This window comes from Atractosteus spatula, chromosome 12, assembly GCF_055471065.1.
Source record: "Atractosteus spatula isolate fAtrSpa1 chromosome 12, fAtrSpa1.hap1, whole genome shotgun sequence".
NCBI lineage: Eukaryota > Metazoa > Chordata > Actinopteri > Semionotiformes > Lepisosteidae > Atractosteus > Atractosteus spatula.
This window is the reverse complement of record NC_142717.1, coordinates 28,283,795-28,307,554: the sequence shown is the minus strand read 5'-3', so window position 1 is coordinate 28,307,554 and position 23,760 is coordinate 28,283,795. Positions and strand designations below refer to the sequence as shown.

Sequence of the window (23,760 nt, the reverse complement as noted above, 5' to 3'; positions counted from 1 at the left end):
TAAAATAGGTGATACAGCAGGGTTATCATGTATAGGTCTGTTTGAAAACATTTTACTTATATTGCTAGTTAATGACATGTTTACTATGATTCTCTGAAAAACAAATATGATTAGAGAATACACTGTTTGGCACTGGTAACAGAATTAAAAAAAAAAAACTTGGCTTCCATTTACCTGAGCTGGAAATATACAGTATATAATTGTGGTTAATAAAGAGCTGAGATGCCTTTATGTCTCTCATGACTAGATGGCTGAGTTATTCAGAATGTGTATAAAGATTATCTTCCAGAGCAATTTGTATGCTTTGTTTAGTACCAAATGGATTTTCTTTGCAGTCCACATGAATATGATTTTTTCGTCTTTACACAAAGGGCTATAGAGGTGTGGGACCCTCTGCCCAGCCATGTAGTTGAAGCTGATACCTGCTAACTACCAAACTGTTTTTATGTATGTACATCCTTAACCTTAATGTTCTGCCATGATACTTTTGGTCAGGAATCTTTTTCACTGTTTTTACCAAAAGTGGACACATTTACTACAGTATGAAGATTTGTTTTTCACAGATGCTGCAGCTACACACTCAAGTAATGAATTGCAAAAAAAAAATATTTGTTCAGTAAGCTTGTGGTTAGATTTGTTATTTCATGGATATAAAAATGAAAGTGATATGTTAAAAATTACACCTCTCTGACAGGCCAAAACATGCTTTACTTTCACTTTTCACAGTCTTTGAACTGCTTCATCTTATCCAGGACTGGGAAGCATACACAGCACACTGGAATCTTTGTGTTTATAGGATAAAAAGACAGATTTATGGAGCTTAGCACAAGAAACAGATTTAGCTCCTTTTTTTTCTAGGAAGAAATCTGCATATTTTGTTTTTCATTTTGGATTTTAGATACACAGTCAGTTATTCATAAATGTCTTTTAGTATGCCTTCTGCTCTTTTTAAACACAGTATGGAAAGACTGTGGTTTACTATTATATTGTAGCATGCAAGTTCAAACTCAGTAAATTTCTTAAAAGCACAGAAGAGAACACTAAAAAATTTGGAGCACCGACATTTTTTGTAATCGTTTTTTAAGTAATGCTGGTGAATAAAAGCCATAATTTAAACAGCTAAGGTGACAAATCTAATCTTCTATTAGGGCCTTCCGACAGCCTTTAGCCTTTGTTACTGTTTAATTGGATTTAAATAGTATTGAGGAAGAAATTTCCTGAGAAAACAATGGGTGAATATAAATTTGGCTTTCAAATGTCCCAATCATTGATTTTTCAACAGTGCGCAGGGCCCCTCAAAGATATTATAATGTAAAACTTGTCCCCAATCTCTTATTGTGTGTCTTGTCCATGGATGGCTTTAGTCGCCCTTTTACATGTTGTCTACATTCAATTGTTTCACACAAGAATATTCCTTGCTCGCACCTGGTGCTCCTCTGAAATTTCAGTCTTGGCCTTTTACAGCAGCAGTAAGGTGGTGCTGTTTGGCTTATCTCATCGGGCCTAAAAAGATGTTGTTGGTGTTTTGCTGGGAGCCTTCCCTTCCCTGTCATCACTGGATCCTGGCCTTTCTAGATATTATTGACATGGGGCAGCTTTCTACTGCTCGGATTCATCATGCCAGGGGGATGGTGGAGGCACAGGGTCAGGCCTTTATTGCTTCTATATGATTTCACATCTGGAGTTCTTTGGCAGGAGACTAAGCAGGAGGGAACTAGTGATTGTGGAGATGTGTGTGTGTGTGTGTTGGGTGGGGGAAATGCTGCCTTTGATTTATGTTCTAGAAAATTAAATAAACAAAATTAAAAATGTTCACCAAATAATATCTCATTGTGTAAGAACCATGATTGTATGATTATGTAAGACAGAGGAAGGATGATATAATGGATCAGTTTGTTTAAAATACCATGAACGTGGATCTTGTGGATGCCAGTCCTACTTAAAACGCTGTAAATACGGAAGGCACACAAAACAATCAGGTCCAAATTTGGACATTTAATTAATTGATGATCCTAAATGCAATTAAGCATCTTAGGAAAAGCAGACAGCAGATAAACTTAAAAATAACAGAATCAGACAAGTTCCTGTCATGTATTAAAATGTGTACATACAGGATAACATTTCTTTAAACTTGACCATTCAAAAAATGTAGAAGAATTTTTGTCAAAGCCGTGTAAATGTTAAAGTGTATTGACTGGTCCAGTGATTAGTAATGTGAAGAGACAGGAGTACACAGTTTTTTTTCTCTGTGCTAATAAACACCAGTTTTATCATGGTTGATGGGAATGTTCTTTAATCTTCACACAGATGAGCTACCTGAGGTATCGGCAGTGGTAGTAATTTAACGCTTGTACCTTGGAAAGCTGCTGTAGAGCAGTTCTGATTTAATCCAAACTTTTGGGTTGCAACCTAAACCAGTTAAAATATATATAATATATTTTAACTGGTTTAGGTTAAAATAAATATTATATTATATATATAATAAGAAATGAACTTAATTTAAGAAATGAGTGATTAAGTAAATGATATTCATCTTATATCCTTGCATCTAAAATAATTAAGATTAATTAAAGCAATACAGTAGGATTAAAAGAAACAGTCAGACAATCATAGTGCAATAACACTAGATCCTTTAATATTTAAATAGAGAAATAAAACTCTTTTTTTGGTTTCTGTGGTTTGGAATTGGACAGCCTTAGAATAATGCTCTTGTTTGGTATTTAAATTGAAGCCCAATACACTTAGCATTACAACAGTCAGCACAGCTCAATTTGAAAAATTCTGTGGTCTTGCTTGATGGAGCCTAGAGAAGAAATAGCAGGGGGTATATAGGTCAGCACTAAGGTAGGCCTTTACAGTGGTGTTTCACTTGCTTAGAAACTGCTGTATACCTTCTCCAATACATCCAATTCATAAGGATGTTTTTGATAAACCTATAATAATAATAATAATAATAATAATAATAATAATAATACATAATAATTAGCACATCAATAAATTGCAGTTTATGGTAACAGCTACTAATTTGTTCATTTTTGCATATTTTAAATGTTAAATTAGCAAACAATTAAACATATTCTTATTTTCTGTGCAGTATTGTTAATATGCTTCATTTTTTATTATTATTATTAAATATAAACCTATTATTATGTAATTATTTTTAATGACGCAAAGGAACAAGTAAAGGTTTATTCCATGCTGAAAAGAGGAAACACTTCGGGCATGAGTTTTAATGATGTATTAATAGTTTTAATGATGTCTAGTGAAATTTTCAAAGCAGGATGACAGCATCTGTAAAGTAATGCTGTCTTAATTGTTAAGGCTAATCTGTAAAGAAAAAATACACAAGTACAGTTTATCTTCACTGCCAGCAGAGAACTGAAATATAGACATTTTTAGATGTGTAATTTGCTCATGTAGGATACAAAAGAGGTGAAAGACCTTATTAGACTGAATAAGAAGAGCATGATTTATGTTTTCCTGAATGCATTGACCCATGTTTGGTTCTTTTAACATTTTTTGGTATTATTTTTCTTTCTTTTTCTCTGGTAGCGAACACAGTGGGTCTCTTTGTCTTTCGTCTTGATGCGAGAGTGGAAATGGAGTTTGTTCATAATGGATTATTGATTGGTCTCAGAATAGGCAGCCCCCGAGGCCCTGTCATCAGTGGTACTTACTCTCTCCCAAAGCAGAATGCCTGGCTTCACACAGTCAATTCAGGGCTCAGTCTATAGAATATAAGCCTCTAATTGTTAATTCCGTTTAGGAGAGTTGCATAAAACAGTGCCCATGCGTTCATATAAATTTAAGGAATTTGTTTGGTTTCATTTGTTTTTTCCCCCCTTTTTTGTTGAATGTAGTACTTTCTTCTTCGAAAGCTGATCACATTAGGATGGTGGATAGTAACTTACTATAAGACTTTATCTTAAAAGGCTAGTAAATACACAGTCTTGTTTGCCTGATGACTGTGAAAAGAGAGGTGTAGAGAGATCTCTTTTTCCAAAACACGTTTAGGAGTTTCAGCAGCTTTTGATTTGTACACTAACAGATAATGTCAGGATATCCTGATTCAAAGGGTGTGATCGCTATTTTCAAGAAAACTTTTTCCTTTTCTATGTGTTGGGCTGAAGATCTCTGTAATAATAGCAAAACAGCATATTATCCCACAATTAGTATTAAACATTTTGTTTTATTCATATATTTACGGGCAGTGTTGTCATAATATAAAAATATTGCGTTTTTAAAACTGATGAAGGTGGATCACTGCGGACATAGAAACTCTTGTTTTGCTTAAAACCAACGTTAATCTTATTACACATTAATTTGTACAACATGTGACTACCTAGTAGATGATGAGCTTAACTCTGCATTCTGATCTATTGAGTAACTGAACAGTTTATTAACTTGAACTTTTTTCAAGTGCAGAAAAACAAACAAAAATCGCCTTCATTTTGTAAAGAGACTACACATTTAGTGCCAAAAGCATTCAATAATGCTTAACAATCAAAAAGGGGACCTGAGAGCAATTCAGGACACAGTTAGCAGGGCTCCCATTATTAATTCAGATAGGTTTGAATAGCACTATGTGTACTGATTATGTTTCATTGGTAATTTTTTGGTTATAAATGAGACGGATACCAACAACAGTTTCTAACTATTATGGAGATCTTTGAAATTCTTCATATTATGGAAAACCTAGATTTGGGAAACATGCTTAAAAATGTATTTCATTACTTTTCAGAAGGGAAGTTTATGATTAAATAAATAATGGGACACCAGCAGTAGTATTTCATTAGATTTAGATTTAATACAGCAGTTTAGGATTTAAAAGAAGCATGATCTATTCTGACATTGTTACAATGGTTTAAAACACAGGCAGCTTATAATACTGTCTCTTGGGGATCCTTGTTATGCTTTTTGGGCAGTTTTCCATGGTACTGTATAATGACCACTCCTTTCCCCCACAGTAGAGCGAGTAGAGGAAAGAAAGATCAGTCTCTACTGTGCAAAATGTATCAAGATGAATGGGGAGTTTCATGGTGGACATGTATGTGATTTACTTGCAGCTCCTCTATAGATCTAAATGCTAGGTTACTCCTATCACCCTGGTTCCATGACAGGCAAGAACGTCAAATATTGCCATGCCCAGGGTAGAGGACTGAACATTGCCACCAACAGACCAGAAAGAGCACGATGCCCTAACTCTGCAACCTTTCCTGAAGTGATACAGAGCTGGCACACTTCCTCGCTCTTTCTTTGACATACTGTACGCCTGTGTAGGGGCTACCATTCAACACCAGGAGCTAGGTGGCTATGCTTCATTTTGAAGAGGAGCTACCAACAGAGATGAGGGTGTACCAGTTTCATAGCAAGATATGTTGGTGTTAAGTGTGCCCAAGACCTAATGCCTAAGCATCAGGTTCAAAAGGACATGCTGCCTCTAAGACTGTCAGCAGAATGACTTGAGGAATGAGCTACACTTAGGCAGTAGAGCCTTGAAAGGTGTATGAATTAGCACAGCTAACCTCAGTAAAGATATTAGACTGCACACTATAGTATTGGGGACCCAAAATGTGCCCAAGCCTACAGCAGTAGATCCACTCAGAGCAACCTGCTATGGAAGGATAGCCAGGAGCCAGGAGCAGACTCAATACTGAACTAAAGTCTGAGAGGCCAATGTCTAGCCATGAGTAGGAGGACTAACACTTGCTTCCTTAGGACTCTCAGAAAGACCAGAGGTAGGAGTCAAACCCCTGAACTGGGCAAGGCACTGAACAAGCAGGAGCTCAGGAGAGAAATATTGAGGAACTGGGACAGTGCAAGCTAGTGCAGTCCCAGTGCTCCCTCAGCTAGGTCTGATTTTCTCTGCTGAAAAGAAGAAGTTGGAAATCATTTGAAGGCTGGCCTGTGGTAAGATGTAGTCAGAGCTCCAGAAAAGCAAGCAAGAGAAATGTCGCACTCCCTTTCCAGATCCGTAACTGATCTATTTTGAATAATGCCTCATGCCAGATCATTTGTTGTGATGCAGGATTTATAAAAGCCTCCTCTTCTGCCACGGCAGTGACACAGTGAAATGCATTATGATCTGCAGTGTGGAAACAGTGACAGGGACTCAGTGGTGTCTTTGAGCTGGTACTCATCCAAACAATTTATGCAGCAGCATTAATAGTACAATATCAGTTGTGGATTCTGTGTTGCAATTAATAATTGAAAATGAAATAAATTGTTATTTTTGGGGGGGTTTAATCTATTCTTAGTATAAAGACAGACTCAGACATTTAATTGTTTCACAAGACACACATTTTTATGGACCTAATTTTAGTTGTAGCGGTTGTACCCAGTTGTTACAAATGGCAGCATTGTGGCAGGATTCATTTACAAAAAAAATTGACTTCTGCTGCCATTTTTCTTCTAAAATAGTTCTGCTAAGACTGTAAATATGAGTAGGAGTCGAAATTTCTGGGTTTGCTGATCTGATAGGCTGTAAGACAGCTGTCGCTGAGATCTAACTGAAATCTGGTACAAGATCTGGTGCAGTATCACCCAAATTAGTTTTTCCCCCGATATTACAAAAGGCAGAACTATGTTTCACTTCTGCCTCTGTTTAAACTGTAACCAGTTTTAGTGAAGTGGCTTATGCATGCAAATTTAATGAAAGGAATTTGTGGCTGTCTGGTTTTAAGAATCGTTTTTTTCTGTAGATGATGGGGAACCCTATGATGTAGGTGGTGAGTTTAAGTTTGTACACTGTATTGAGAAACATTAAAAATACAAATTGGTTTTGGAGCTAATGTCATGTTTTGTGTTTTTAATGCCTTGTGCTAAAAAGAAGATTTGTCAGGACATGAAATTAGTCCAGAAAATAACGGAAGCTGGAATTTTAACAACATTGTAAATGTTTAATTTTAAACATTATCTCCCACCATTAAAAACACTGTAAGATTTGCATTATATCATTACTGTCTAATTTATGATAATTCTGCAGTCCACAATATACACACAGAATCTGCTGTAATTATAATCTAGATAAGTGATGCATTTTTTTAGCAATGCTGTATTACACTGTGTATTGATTTAAATCCATTTTACCGTGCTCATAAACAGAGAAAGAAATGGCTGCACTGTATATAGAAATTTGCAGTTTTTTTCCTTAGAATTTTCCTTCATGTAAGGCAAAGTACTGATTTATAGTAATGACTAGATTATCGGGTCTTTATTTGGGATGTTGTACAGTATGTACTGGGGTCTCTGACATTGTTTTCAGGTGAATAAATGTTTTTACTTTTGGATTAAATGAACACTCAGTACAGTGAACTAAAGGTAATAGCTAACAGAAGAAAATAAATAGAATTATCCTCTGTTGATTATACAAAGCAGTTCATAACAGAAATTCCAATGTTCACAATTGCTGTAAAGGTCAGCAAAAACATACTGATACTGTAATAGCATGTTTTGTTTTTTAAATTGTGATCTTAAATATATTTTATCACATAATTAAATAATTCATAAGCAGAATCTGAGAAGGAGGCTCCTAAACATGGTGTATATGTGCTGTATACACATACTGTACATACTTGAGAAGCACTTTTTTAAACATGGTTCTAGGTCTCTTTTTAGTTGAGTTTAAATTAGGGTTTTACAATCACATTCAATCCAGAGTTTACACTGGATATCTGATCTCATAGCAGGGTTTCAGAATGCAAGTGATAGACTATCTATTCCAGTGACCTATACAAGTGTTGTCTCATACTGTTCATGATAATACAAATGAGTGATGTTTTATATCACTCATGTAATAAAGTTAGGTTAATCACTGAAATGGTCTGATACCATTCTGCTGAGTGAGAAGCGTCAGTGACCAGTTTTCTTATGTTATTCATGTCAAGCAAAAACAACGTATACCACATGAAATATCATCATTACATAAGCACAATATTAGTTTAGAATTTGTACGTTATGTGCTGTCCTGTTTTTCAGTGTTGCCATCAACCTAAAGAACTAGTTGAGATTTGTGAAATGCACATTCTGTTAGAATTAGATATGCAGCTACAACGTAGTTTGCAAATGGGGACAATGTGTCTGACAGTTTCTCTCCTAAGCTGAGAGAACAATACGTTAAGAAAGTGCTTAGAATCTCAGCTTTGTGTTTCATTGCAGCAGGCATTCATGCTGACATTAATTTTGTTTCCTACACTGATTGGTGAATGTGTTGATTCAGCGAGTTGCATCTGAGGCACTTTGATTTACAGTTCATATAACTCACTTACCTGAGACTCGTAAACTCCCAAGAGAAATAATAAGCCCTTAAATTCTTGGAGAATATTATCCTTTTTTGTAAATTGTAGCATAGTACACACTGCTCCTTTTTAAAAATATTTTTATTTCTAAGCACAAGGTTCTTTTAATGAACAGTTAATTCTGTATACTGTGTGGTCACAGACATATCACTTGAAACGATATTGTTCACTACTAATTAATTATTAAACTACCTCTATTTAACTGATCTATTTTTACAGTACAGTATATGGACACAGATTCATTTAAAAGAAATGTTGCAATGTCTCTGGGTTAAACAACACATTTTAGCAGGGAAAACCATTGTATTTAGAATTTTATATCCCAGAATTCTGTGGAGTCGCAGAGGTACTGTATGTTGATTGCATTCCTTTGTGACTGTACATAATGGACAAGTGTATTGATTCACCCGAATTTGTAAATCAGAATAATAGTGCACGTATCTACTTATCCAGCTCAGCAGTGAGGCGGTCAGTGTTTGTAGTGGGTATTGGAAATTCTGAGGGGTACATTGAGATTCTAAAGGGCAGTTTGAGGCCTGGTATGCAGAATTATTTTTGCAGTCACTGTGATGGCATATTCAGGATGATTCTGGCCCCTGGCAGAGGGCTAAGTGTTTGCAGTCGTTTGTTTCTGTTTAGAGCCTTAGACCAACCCATGCTGCGCTTTTCTCTGAGGCAGATAAATCTTTTAACGTGTGCTCCTCAGCACAATCAAAACTCTATTAAATGGTGAGATTTAACCTTCTCTTTGGGATTTTTATTTTGTTCGTGCTGCCTTTTTATAAATGAGGATGATGTGCTAAATATGTTCACTTCCTTTCCATGCACACAAATGTAAAAAAAAACTACAGGACAGCCCAAGAAAGGAAACACTGTACTTCTTTTTTTTTTTGGAAATAATAAGTAGTCAGCAATCCTGAGAAGACATGGATTTCAATCTTCGCTGTGGTTTCTGGAAGTATTGTTATGATATTTTTCTTTCTCTTGTTTTTTTACAGGTCTGAGCGTTGAGGATGTGTGCCTGTCGGTGATTCATCCTGACTTGCACAGGGAAAAAAAAGAAGATTGATAATGACATTTCCGAAGAAACTGTCTTTAAAAAATGTATGACTGAAAAAGAAAAAAAAAACGTCCGTTGCCTTCCGTGGGGCTACATATATCATTGCAGAAAGCCAGCAGCGCAGTCGCCATGGATCCCAGTGAAAACACTGAGATGATGGAGTACCAGGAGGCCTCCACAGAAGGAAACAAGATGAGCAGGAATGATGCTGAAGAAGACAAGTCTCTGTACTATGCCTGCAACATCTGTGGCAAGAGTTTCCCTTTCCAGAGCTCGCTGTCGCAGCATATGAGGAAGCACACAGGCGACAAGCCTTACAAGTGCCCTTACTGCGACCACAGGGCATCGCAGAAAGGAAACCTCAAAATCCACATCCGCACGCACAAAATGGGCACCCTGAGTCACGGCCACGATGAGGAGGAGGTTGGAGAGGGTCAGCTGGCGGAGGCCGGCGTCTCTGAAGGCCTGGACGGCTGCACGAGTCCCACCAAGAGCACCTCGGCCTGCAACCGCATCGTGAACGGCGCTGCCAAGGATGAGGATGGCAAGATCCTGCTGAGGAGCGTGAAGAAGGAGAAGCTGGCGGGCAGCGCCGGCGAAGGGGGAAAGGGCTCCTCCTTCCAGTGCTCCTTCTGCAAGAGGAGGCTCAGCAACAAGGAAGAGCTGGAGCAGCACGTCCAGATCTTTCACAAGCCCTATCGGTGCCGACTGTGCAGCTTCAAGGCTCTGAGGGAGGACCAGCTTCTGAGCCACATTGAGAAGGTCCACATCACCGTGGAGGCACCTGTCAGGGAGGCCGTCGAGAGCGAAGCCGTGAAAGGGGAGCAAGGTGCCGGTGAAGGGGACTTCCCCTGTGAGGTGTGCAGCCAGGTCTTCAGCCAGGCATGGTTTCTGAAAGCCCACATGAAGAAGCACGTCGGCACCTTTGATCACGGTTGCCACATCTGCGGCCGCCGGTTCAAGGAGTCCTGGTTCCTCAAGAACCACATGAAGTCCCACGGCCCAAAGACGAGCAGCAAAAGCAAACTGAAAAGCGACCTGGAGCCTGTTACTACCATTAATGATGTAGTTCAAGATGAGATGGCAATGGTGAGTGGGCTGTTTCTCTACGAGCTGTGCCCGAAGTGTGGAAACATATTTCATGACCGGGAGAGCCTGAGAAAGCATGAAAAGGTCCACAGCCACAACAGTGAGACCATCCAGCCGGGTAAGAAAAAACCCAGTAGTGAATCAGAATCTGCCACACAAAAATGTTTTTTCATGGAGTGCCTGAATCTCCAACCTTCTGGAGTGATGGAAGAAAGCTCAGACAGGAAATCTGGCAAAAGGATTCCGGAGCTCGATCCAGTGTGTAGCTACCAAGCTTGGCAGCTGGCCACCAAGGGCAAAGTGGCTGAAGTCTCGGAGAATGGCAAGTACTTTGGATGGGATGAAGTGCTGGCTGATGCAGATGTGGCGTACGACCGGGAGAAGGGAGAGTACATTCTTGTGGGGCGGGAGAAAAGGAAGAGGGAGCCGGACTCCCACAGCTCAGGAAGCGGGAAAAGACGATGCAGCACCAACAATCACAGCAGCAGCAGCAGCAGCTGCAGCAGCAGCAGTGGCAGCAGCCACGCTCACCACCGAGGAGAGAAGTGTAGCTACGCCTCTCCAGGAGACCTCAGCCCGGAGAGCCTTAGTGACTCTGACTACCGGCCCTCGTCCCGCCAGAGCCGAAGGTCCTCGCAGAACAAGAACACGGAGTGTTTCGAGTGCGGCAAGGTGTTCCGCACCTACCACCAGATGGTGCTGCACTCTCGGGTTCACCGCAAGGAGACCCGGAGCAGCAGTGAGAGTGGGAGGGCCTCACGGGGGGAGCGATGTGGATCTACCAGCGATGGGGAGTCAGGCTCAGTGAGCCGGCCCAGCTCCCCTGGCTCAGCTTCGATCACCGAGGGCTCACCAGCGTCTGTTGCAGGCGAAGACGGCGCAGAGGACCCCTCAGAAGAGGGGGCACAGCCACTGTCTCCAGGTCAGCAGATGCGTTTCTCAGTCTGTTCATTTTTGAGTAGGGTGTGAGATTTCTAGTTTGTTATTTTGTTTTTTAAATCATTGACACACCTTGCATACAAAGCTGCCTTTTTCAGTACTGGACTATTCAGTTTCCAATCATATTGTTGTCTGTTGCCACACAGTGTTAAATATGTATGTTAAAGGCTATGAATTGTTTTTCATTTATGCTAAAATTATATGTATACTAATATGTTAATGAAGGTTTTACAGCTATTCATTTTTTAGCTATAGATCTTAAATTGCCCCCCTGGGGATGAATAAAGTATTTTGAATTGGTAATTTTGCACAATATTAATGCATCTGAAAAGCTGCTGACACAGAGTATGTGTTACAGATGCTGTATACACTGCTGTGCAGAAATCTTAAATATTGTACATTGCTGTACTATTTTGCAGAAACGTTTTTATTGTGATATTCTACTAGGCTTTTAACTTTATGGATGCGTAGAGAACAACAAATGATGTTATACCTGACAATGAGTCAATTCAATTTAATTTAATGACATTTAATTAGTGAATGTGATGGATTAGCTACCACAACACTTCATATCGACTTCTCAAGTGTAGTTTACCTTCAGTTGCTGGGATCGGGTTTTTGAAGATTCTGATCGATGTGAATTAAAGATTAATAACTGACAAGCTTGGTTTCGTCTTGCCTGAACTGAGATGGATTAAAAACAACCAGAGTTATTATAGGTGCTAAAAAGTAACAATAACTATATTTTTCTGTAATCTGACACCTTAAATTTAATGTTTATGATAGGAATTCTCACAGAATTGGGAACAAATAGCTGAACCACTGTATAATTAAAGAACTGAGTAACCCAGAAAGGTTGATGCATCTTTTCAGGGGAGTCCAAAGAAAAAGAATATGAAAGTTTAACGGTAGTATCAGAATCACATGTGCGTCAAGTGACCAATGGCTTTGTAGCTAAATGGCTATTTTATTCCATTCACATGTCTGTACCAGGTTATCAGAGCATTGACACTGAATCCCAAATATGTGACACATGCATAGCAAGAAAAACACTGTACTAAAAATACTAGCACTCGGCAATGGAGCCTTGTAAGGCTTGCTTAATTGAAGGACTCTAAATGTGAGTGCTTCTGTATCGAGCAGCTTCTGAGACATTCATTAGAATTGCAAAGCCAGCATACGAAGTGGATGGTTTTTATAACGAAGTCTGTGCAACATAATACAAGGGTCTTTTATGTAATACTAGCAATTATGAATACTAGCAATTATGCTCAGCTGAATTGTTGGAATTTGCATTATATTTGTAGCCCTTGATATCAAGATGTAGACATGCATGAAAAACATTCTACAAACCTAATTAGTACCATTAGCTTGTGAAAGAAGAAGAAAGAATAACTGTATTATTCATGTATTTCAGGAAACAGTAATATTGACATTCAACGTGAAGGGCAAGGTGGTTGGGTAACTTTTTTAATCCTCATGGGTTTTTTACTGTTTTTATTCCACAATGTATTTTCAGAGTTTAAATCAAGTCTCTAAGCTTAATGGCACATGTTTATCAAAGACAATGTCTATTTCAATGACATCTGAATACCCAGTTCTTGTTCTGTGCAATTGATAGATTTACATCTGCATCTGGTTGCTTGTGAAATGCCTTTTGTCAGTTCTCTCTCCTGAAGTGAATGCAATGCTTTGAACAGTGGAAGCAGGAGACACCCAGTGGTGAAACATGACACAGCAGACTGTGGATGCAGTGTTCATGAAACAGATATAGACAATGTACTGAGAGCCAGCTGCACGTTGGGATATTCATAAAACCTCCTTTATTTCAGTGTTCGTTGTTTGCACTCTCGCTCTTTTTAAGTGTGCAGGTCAAAGATAGATCTAAGATTATTTCTTTAACATTATGACAAGTAATTGACCCAGGATATGAAAGGACAGATAAAGAGAACTACTGTTGTCAACTTCTTCAATAAATTTCACTCCATCTCTGTCATGTTGTGTGGTACTCGCTGGTCTTCCTAATTCCTATGCAAAAGAGTCTGTTGTTGGATTTACTAAGACTGTATGTGGGAGGTATAGTGGTGCAGTGGTTAATGTTTCTGCCTCACAGCACTGGGGCCCTGCGTTCAAACACAAACGAGTTTGTATGTTCAACCTGTAAAAGCGTGGGTTTCCTCCAGGTGCTCCAGTTTCCCCCAACAGTCCTGAAACATTCTGGTAGATTAACAGGCTTCTTCGAGAACTGGCCCGTGTATACTGCCCTGTACCTGATGAGATGCTGGGATAGGCTCCAGCTCCCCCATGACCCAGAACGGGATCAAGCAGTTAGAAAATGGATGGATGAGTTGTATGGTATATGTTGATTGTCTGTAACTGTGCTGAAATTCCCTTTTTAAAATGGTTCCTTGGCGGCTAACCCTACCCCCAAACACACTTTCTGCTGTCAGCTTTTAGAACTGTTCAACATCTCTTTCTGGAAAAAAAACAACAACTTTTCACTCACACCACTTGATGTACAGGAGGGAACTAAAAAGGGAAAGTGATGCAGAGTCTTGATTAAAACTGAGCTCCCCACTGAGCTGCGAGATTGTCCAGTTGTCAATGTTTCACTTAGTATTAGCAGTGGGTTTCTGTATGCACGTCTGCGTCAGGCCCTGCATGCCATTCAGGCTGTTATCAATTGGTGGTGTTTATGTCTGTTCTGTTGTAGCAGAGCTAGCAGACACATTTATTTTGTGTTTCATTCATGATGACTTTCCACCTAGCCAGGTCAAAATCTCAGCTCCAATATATTGAAGCACTGTACTCTGCACTACAAAAAAAAAGTTGGATTGGTGCACACCAAATTGTCAGCTTTTTTAAACAGGAACAGTTTGGCTCATGCAGTTCATTTAAAAGAAATAGAGCCTGTACCCCTCTGAAAGTTGTTTCTAAGCCACTGTTCACCTGTGCAGTTGCTAATATACAGTAGTAAATGTGAAACAGACGCAATTCCCCCAAAATATAACTGGTGCAGAAAAAGAGCTTCAAGTGCACTTGGAAACCTATTTCTACACTTTTTGTCGCAGGGAGCCACCACTCTAAAGGGATAAAGCTTCATATACAAAAATTCCATTAATCTAAGGCATGGACATTGTGAAACAGGCAGAATTCGTCTCCTTCTTGGACAGCTAGACCTGAGGCCGATGCTGTGACCTCTACTTTCCTTGGCCTGACCCCAGTCCTTGCACAGACTTGATATTCTGTTATTATGCACATCACGTTTCTAAAAACTCTTCAGTTCATTTTTTTAAATTTCTTATCATTGATGTGCAAGACAGGCTTTTCTGATATGCTTGTCATATAATGTTCCTCATGCACAGTATATTTGCCCCCCAGGTTCCAGTTCACTCACAACTGTGTTTCTGGTTTATGCTAGGTGTAAATATGTATATAGCAGATACTGTAGGCACATGCAGTGTTCTGACTGCTATTTTATACAATGAAAAATAAATGATAAATTATAAATTCGTAGTAATCTGTATTGTACCGTGGTCACAGTGGTGTGAGCATGGTAGTTAATATAAAAATATTATGAAAACCTTATCATAAAATGTACACAGTGGCAATATAATACAACTGAAAATAATATTGAAATATTGTTTTAAAAACGATAGCAAAACAAAGAATAATTTAGCTGACAAAGATGTTTGAAATCCAATATATTTTTCCTCTTACTGTGGGCAAAATGCCTGTTTTAATGAAAATGAATTAGAGGGGGAAGTTTTCACATGGTTAGCCCACAGTGGAAAATTGCACGCTGCATTTTTCAAAATAAAAAAAAAAGTTTTCCTGGATGTTTCATTTACAATAGGAGTCACTTAAATGATCTTTAAAGAAGGAAGATGCAATAGATACTGAATCATCTAGTGCCATTCGTTATAAAGAGTATTTTCAATAGCCTATTGATTGAGAGGTTTAAAATTTTATCATCATGCCATTAAACCAAGCAATCTCCAGACCAGATATCCTGCTAAAGAGTCTCATACAAACAAACTTGTACATATTTTAGATGAAAAAGTGAATAATTAAAAGAGATTTTCAGATCCAGAGATTTCCTGTTGGATATTTGTTTTTTTTTTCCAGTCAAATGTTGCATAGGAAATACTACATTGCAGGACTTTGTGAGTTCCGAGCTGGTGACTTGAGTAAAACTGAGAAGAAAAAAGAGTAGTGTTTCCTTGTTATTGTGGTGTTCCGTGTTCTGGTGGTATGTAGTGTGTTGAACAGCCTGTCCTTAAACCTGGTGGGTGCTGACATGCCAGCACTGTTCAAAATCTGAATCAAGGCAAGTGACAACTTGAATAACTCCATCTACAGTAACTCGGAGGTGATGAACAATACTGTGTAATTCTGCATTATACCACTGTATAAGAGGTAAGGTCCTGAATGTTTCATAGATTGTTTATCTTGCAATGCTTATTACTAGATTCAGGCTGGGATGGACAGGTTGCTGCTGTTATTAATGTCAGGGACTAGTAGGGGGTGCTCTTCCTTCTGTTTTCCATGAAATAATGCCCCAGAATGGAGAGACTGTATTATAGGAGGCACTGTCCTTTGAATGAGCTGTTAATATTGAAAATGTTATGATTTTGAATATTGTGAATATTAAATGACTACTTGGTGATCACATGGCACTGTTCATAGGATTAGGAGTGTTAACCCAGGTGTCGAGCTAAATCCCATTCTAGGCTTGAACAGTCTGCCTCAATTAATTTAGGTCTCCCTGTGTCGGAGTGGGGCTGCTGGTACACTTCAGTGCTGGATGAAATGGGCCACCTCCTCTGTGAGGAAGTATTTTGGAATCCTTTGGGATGAGAATTCTGAATCTCAGAAATTCTTAGTCTTTTCAGAAGGTGGAGGATAATAATCATTTCTTCGACACACCATCTGTTACTAACAGCAATGAACAATATTGTTCTGCATTACCTTAGTCTGGCTCAAATTGTGTAAATTAATTCTGAACCAGTTGTTTTGAACAAACTGTGTTGGCTTACATCAAAGTAAGAATGCTCACATAATATTAAATTGCACATCATTATGTTGGTGGATAATAAGGATTTTTTACTTTACAGTAAGGCCATTGGTACAAATAACCTTGCTGACAAGGCCAAGTAAATAATAATCCACTGATTTTATACAAATCTGTTGGGTTGTTATAGCATTTCTGTTCTGTCCTGTAGTGCAATTTTAAAAGTTGATCAGACAAAATTCGATTGATGTCCCAAACATCATGAAACAAACTACAAACGTGATCGTGTTCCTCAGTTTATTGTTTTCCACTTTGGGACTAATAAAAATGTATATGTCTGGATTATGCACATATTTTTCTAGAATTATACAATGTATATTTGTCGCTGTTATTTGACAGTGTCTTTCACAGAATAATTAGAAGATACTGTCTTAATGCATAGACAGATGAAAGGCTTTATGCTGTTTTTCTGTAGTCAAATATTTTCAAATCAAAATCCTCAGGCTGAGGTCTTTGCGTGTTTAGTTTTAATAAAAGATAAGAAATGCATTTACCCAGACAAAAGCCATCATTTGCGCTTTTCAGTGAGAGTTAATTGTATGTTGTAAGTGTTAAAGAGGGCCTATTTACAGTGCTTACAATTGAAAGAACAATGATATGCACATCGCTGTCTGCTGAAGACTCACATTAAGTAAGCCCACTGCTGGTGTCTAAATCCAGAGCAGATGATACTGAAGAGCTCTGCTTCTCAGGTTTAATATTAAAGGATGTGTTATTTATACTGAGCTTTTCAGTTGAATCACGGGGGCACAAGATGAATTTAGAAATCCATTTACAGTATGCCTGTTGACTGTTGATTAAGTTGTTCCAGCTTTACAAAGCAACGTGAAAGTGACAGTAAATTACAGGGAGGGAGAAATTCTGTCGCTTTCCTACTGTGGGGTATTTTCTTTCTTTGGTGTTCATCGACATTTCAGTCATGATGGGACCAATAATCTCCTTAAGCATACAGCTAAGGTCTAAAACCGTTTCTTGGCAAGTCTGACAACAAAAACATGGATGTACAGCTAGTGCAGATACACAGTAGGCAGCGGTCTCAGGACTTTGTACCCATGCAGGACCTGAACTTGGTGTTTCAGGTCCCCTTATTTGAATATGCAGGATTTGTTTTTTATTTTAGGAATAAAATCATGTACAGCATATGACTGTAAGTGTCCGTAAATTAACACAACCCCTTAGATAGCATGTGGTGTCCTTATCAGTGGGACACAAAATATTGCTTCACTTTGCTAAACATTGAGACTTGGCAGAATGAGTGAGCTGTAACTGTGTTCATAACATCCAAATGTACCGTTCTTGTGTTAGATTAGTGAGCACAGACAATGCCAGTTGGAATAATTTCTGTTGCGCTGTTGTATAGAGTGTATGTCAATCTTCCAAATGCATATTGTAATTAATCACATTTTAAGATAATGATATTTATTTGCAATCAGCTTTGCATTAGAAAATACTTAAACACCAATATTGCAAACCTCGAACAGCCTACGAACTGCGTCAGACCAACCAAACTGTAGGTGTAATTGGACGACTGGACAGGATAACCCATTGCTTTTAATTGTAATGCACTTCAGAGAATGAATGATCATTATCACTTTTCATGGGGTCTATAAGATATACTCCCTTTTTCTCAGCAGTGTACATGTTTGAATCACCAAGGGGGGCAATGCTGAAGAATGTATAGGTTCCGTCACCACATTATAGAAAAGACACTGCTGATCTGAAAGATCCAGTGAAGAGCAACCAGAGAGATTCCAGGGATTAAAGCAGTGGCCTACACTGACAGGCTGGAGGAACTGAACATTTCTAGTCGTGAACAAGAGAAGACTATGAGGGGGACCTGATGCAAGTATTAAAATCCGCAAAGGCATTCAACCCAGCAGACATTTTCAGAACACAAACAGTGGAACACAAATAGTGCATTTGAAGCTGAGAACAGGCAGTACATCTTTACCCAATGGGTTGTGGGAGTCTGGAATGAGCTACCCAGTCATGTTGTTGAATCCTTACTCTGGCATCTTTCTAGAAACAACTGGATGACATCCTTAGATCAATTAGCTAGCAATTACCAAACAAGCTAGATAGTCTGAATGGCCTCATCTTGTTTGAAACCATTCCCAGGAAAGTGTAGTGATACAGCACTGTTCGGCAGTTTGTCTGTTGTGAACCTAAAATTATTTCTCCATTGACTTTTCAGGGGACTTGGTAAAGTGACAGTTGTCTGCTTAGGATACTTGCAAGCCTCTGTTTGTTGCCCTTTTGAAACACAGCTCGGTCTCAGTATTAGCTGCTACAGCTTAACTAAAAGCACCCAAATTAAAAACAGATGGTAGTCTGCTTGGTTACTGAAAAATTCTGCAGAGTTGTTTCCCATCTGTTACAGTAGAAAAAAAAAGGCATAGAGATTTGTAGTATTTAAATAGCTATATTCCTGAAGGACTCAGTAAGTGTAGAAAGCCCTGTTCCCAGGCCCTGTTTTACAGTAAATGTGAGTGTCATGCATTCTTCTGATGCTCTTTAGCAGCTGTTCTTCACTTTCACAGACAAAATGATATAGATCGCCGTCATGTGGTAAATAACGGCACTGCGCCGTTTAGTCTTGATCCGTAATTCAGCGGCCAGACTCTTTCGTCTCATTCAGTGAAAAACTGCTGGCGCGCAGAAGAATATTTAAGAATATGTTACTATTACCTCATTTCCCCATGAAGTCCATAGAGGGGAAAATTGCCATTGAAAGAGCTAAAACTGAAGACATTGGGATTAAAATAGTATTGTACTGAAATACAGAAGTAGACGATAAACACGCTCTTTAATTCAGTTTGTTTAAATTAAATCTGTTTTCACTGCTAAAAATGTATGTCGGTTAATTTATTGTAAATAAACGCCTATTAAGACTATCAGTTTTTCAGACGTACTATCATAAGGAGTTAATTCTACAATAGAAAGCGATTTCTGACCATCCATAGAGTAATCAAATAGAGTAATCAAAATCAAATGTATCGTTTTTTCTACTGGAGCTGAAAAATTAGTTTCAACTATAATAATTTTTTATGCATGCTTTATTGCATTTTCAGTAATGCATTACTGAACCATTGTGTGAAAGGAACGTACTTGGATCTCTGAGAAAACTTCACTATCAGTGAGAACTATATATACAAATAAAATATGTTTCTTCTTGTACGAAGATGTTTAACAACAAGATACTAAGTACCTTAAGATTTTAATCAACTTTCCAAGAACAAAAGGGAGATACGGTGTGATGCTGCCATCTGCTGGCCATGATTCAGTATCACATGTTATTAGAACTGAGGTTCAGTATCAGATGTAAACTACACGTGGTCACTGTAAATGTTCTGTTAATTAGATTACCGTTACTTTTTTAATTACCAAATTTCCCCTATAACTGTTAGGACCCCTCAAAATTATTTTGTGATTTTTATTAGTGAGGAATTCATAAACCGTTCTGTAGCCAACTCATATCGGAAAACACTGCGGTTAAAACTAGTCTTTTCAAACTATCGAAAAAAGAAAAGATTTGGGAAAGTTTCCCAAATCGAATTATAGTGCACTCCTTAAACTGTTCACACTAATCTTTAAAATAGGCAGGTCCAAGAAAAGACAGAAATGCTGCCGTAATACCGTAAAGAACTGCAGTTTATTTAAAGTGCAGAGAACACAAAATGAAAACCTAGCTCCATTTTGAGCAGCTAGTTAACTTCTTTACATCCCTATCAAAAAGGGAAGCTAAACTGTTTACCATTTTCAGATTTTGGTCTCTAACAAACTCTTCGCATAATTGTTTCAAGAATAAGTTTCTCTCTGAAACTGTTTCGAGTTTCTCAGTCTCTCTCGAATGATGACGCTGTGCACAGAGGACCGATTTTGTCCCTCTGACAACAGAGCAAACTCAGTCTTGAAATCCTTTACTTCCTTCTTTTTAAACTATCACCTGACCAGTTGTCTCACAGTAACTGGTCAGGTGACTGAGGCCAGAAGCTTTCTGGGGAATGTAGTCCAGACAAGGTTTTCCATCTTGTCTGAACCTTTTGTATCATCACAGTGGAAATGACTTTCAGAAGTTTCACCATATAACCTATTGTAGTATTTTGGATATGAAATGTTCAAAATGAAATGAAAATGTAAATGTTCATTTATAAATTCCCTTGTTGTGTTCCCAGTAATTATGAGAATTTTAGGAGCTATATTTGGCTTCTTCAATGCTCTGTCAAAAACAGACACCAGCCTCCCCCTCCCTACTGACACTGACACAATTGTTTTATGTTTGTACTTGAGAGTAATGAAATTTTCACTCTTATTCTATTGTTCTCTTTTTATTTACTGTTCCATACTGCACTGAAATGAAACTCTGTGAGTTGAAAATAGACAATTCTAAAGGATATTCCAATTGCTGTTAACAGTTGCTTTATGAAGATTTCCTCACCTGCTCTCACAAAGCCTGTTTCTCAGGAGTTACAATACTGTCAGTACTGTACCTGTTCCGTCATTAATACCCGTACACACATAGCTTCATGTTTTGAGTGCATGGAGCAAAGTGTGTGACCCAGAGGTCTAGTAGTTTGCCTTAAGCCAGTCTCCTGTGTAACATTGCTCTGAGCCCAACAGATTTTGAAATATTTGATTGTAGAACTTTAGAGCTCTCTGCTTGACTCTAAAGTCCTTGGGATAGCAGTTAAACAGTACTTTAAATTAGGTCCAGGAAACAATGCAGAGTTATTGTACATTAAAGCTGATTTCCTCATATTCATATTGAATGCATATGAACGTGTATCATTATTTTGTATTATTTTCCTTGCTGAAGTTGTTATGAAGTGTAACTGCAGTTTAGAGTGACTAAAACTTCCAACAAGGAGAGTTTTAACATTTTCTTAAGAGGAAGGCTAAGTCTTTCCTACCTAGACATCAGAGACATGGTATTCCAAACAAGATAGGATGCACATGTACTGTAACATGCTTATCTGAACTCCAAGTCTCACATTGTCATAACATGATTCATTGATGGGAAATGAAGAGAGTGAATAAAGGTGACATAATTTGCAGCAGACAAAATCAATTGCCAAAACTTGAGACACATACATTTTAAATTAACTTGGAAATATTGAACAATACGGTAAATATTGTCAATAGAAATGTCATGTTTTGTTGTCTCACCAGTCTATGTATTGTCCATGTTATTAATCTCCTCTTAGATCAGGTTTAAATAGCAGCAAGTGAGTGTGTAATTTGCTGGGTCTGAGAATGTTTTTCTGCTGGTTTCTGAAAGGTGGACAGGTTTCAGTTCCTTTAGCGGCAGATAGGGAAATTAACATGGCCCAAAGCTGTGATCTTAATACATAATATTCTACTATATATCATGCTATATTAGCAAATAGTACAAAACAGTGGGATAGTTTTGTATGGACAATGTTTGGAGAGTCATTGAGAAGGTAAAAAAGGAAATCACGATTCAGTGTGTTTTGTGAAACTGTATTCATCTGTATGCATGCATACACATATGCACACAGGGTCAATATGTTGATTCTTGTGCCTCTGTGTCTTTTACAGATGAAAAGCCATACACTTGCAGCCACTGTGATTTTACTACTACGGAATCCTCCTTATTTATGTCACACATGAAAGATCAGCATGTGGCCAGCCGGAATGAGCTCGCCGTTTCAGAAGTGGAACCCAGTCACGGCTCTTCGCCACAGAGCAAGCTTCGTGAACAGGGAGAGAATGGAAGGTGTTCCAAAACGAGTTCCAAGATTGCCCAGCAGCCCTGTGACCCATCGGACTTCTACAAATGCCTCCAGGAGGCAGTGACTGATCCCAGGCCAGGTCAGGCTGAGTTCAGGAGAAGTGCTGATCAGAGGTCATCAGAGAAGCCACCTGTCGAAGGAGGCAAGTCATCAGGGCATGAGAAAGAGAGTGGACTACAAGACGAGAATGACACCACCCCTTTAAATCTCTCTACATGCTCCAGACCTCGGAGCAGCAGCGAAAGCGACACAGAGGACCTATCTACCTCACCTGCGGAGAATGCTTTGGTTAGGCACCAGTGTTTGTACTGTCCTCACACTACCTGTTACCCAGAGGTCCTGTGGATGCACCAAAGAATTTCACACAAGATTAGCAGCAATGAAATGGCTCCAAAGTGGGTCCAGAAAAATGGCTTCAAAGGCCCCAAGGAGAGTTTAGCTTTCTTGAGCCAGCGGAGACGCACGGGGCCTCCTCCAGTCTTAGATGGGAAAGACTGCCAGCCTCTTCCCGGTCCCAGAATCACCCGCACACGGCCTCCGCTGCAAGGTGGCTCCCAAACACCAAAGGACAGGGCCTGCTCCAGCCAGCCCAGCACATCCCAAGGCCGAGATTCCTGTACCGCAGATAAAGCAGGCCCCAACGTCTCAGGCCTACATCATATCAAAAAACACAAACCCGGCAACCCCCAGGGCAACTGCAGCAAGCATGGCGAGGCAGGGCACGTCCGGCCCAAGGTGGACATTTATCCCAAAGTCGCGCCTGCCGGAGCCTTTGAAAAGAATGTCGGGGCGCCTCAGCGGCCTCCGGGGAACCCGAAGTCTGGAGGCAGGCATATGGAGAAATACCTGCTCCCCCCAGAAGGGCTGGGCTTCATGCTCTCTAGCAAGCATGGCCTGACTGAGCACACGAAGGCCAAAGCCTTCTCTGCACAGCCCCCGTCGTATCACTCCCCTATGAAAGGTCAGCAGAAGAACAGGCAAGACATCACCCCAGTTACATCTACACAGCGAGAGCAGAGGGGGGATGGCCGTGCCATAGAAGGCTACAGTACGAGTGGACGGATGCTGGGCGGCTCGCAGACACACAGTGGTGCTGCACCAGGATCTCCCTCCCTGCAGATCCTGATGAAGCAGGAGCAGCTGTCAGAAGGACCCGAGACATCTGTGGACATCCTGAGTTTCCTGAAGAACTGCAACACTCATGACCTAGCCACCCTCTACCATCGCTGGGGCTCCAACAATCCCATGCTGGACCAGACAGGTAAGGTGGAATATTAGCCGGCTTTGATTGCTTGTCCTCCATAAGTCTCCTTAAAAACACCACAGGATGAATCTTCTGGGTTGTGCACAAATCTCTGTGCCCATGCCGGCACTAATCGTAACCTGAAGTGTTAACCCTGAGCTGAAAACAGAGTTGTAACCTTCACCCCAATTCAGCTGGAGCCAGTGAACAGTTGCACACAGAATGTTTTTATTTGGACAGCTGGCTAACCAAATGCCATTTAACACTTGTGTCCCGTCAAAATAAGCACAGGTGGAGGGAGTCAG

The 23,760-nt window shown here is 39.4% G+C and overlaps 1 protein-coding gene across 3 annotated transcripts in view; it reads left to right on the top strand.

Moving 5' to 3' along the window:
- Positions 1 to 23,760, top strand: part of znf516 (zinc finger protein 516) — a 69,133-nt gene that overhangs the window by 34,137 nt on the left and 11,236 nt on the right. For all 3 annotated transcript variants that reach the window (XM_088929110.1, XM_088929109.1, XM_088929111.1), the window contains exons 2-3: positions 9,296 to 11,368; positions 22,019 to 23,473. In XM_088929110.1, the coding sequence (XP_088785236.1) occupies positions 9,487 to 11,368; positions 22,019 to 23,473 (3,337 nt within the window). In that variant the 5' untranslated portion in view covers positions 9,296 to 9,486. The remainder of the gene's footprint in view (positions 1 to 9,295; positions 11,369 to 22,018; positions 23,474 to 23,760) is intronic.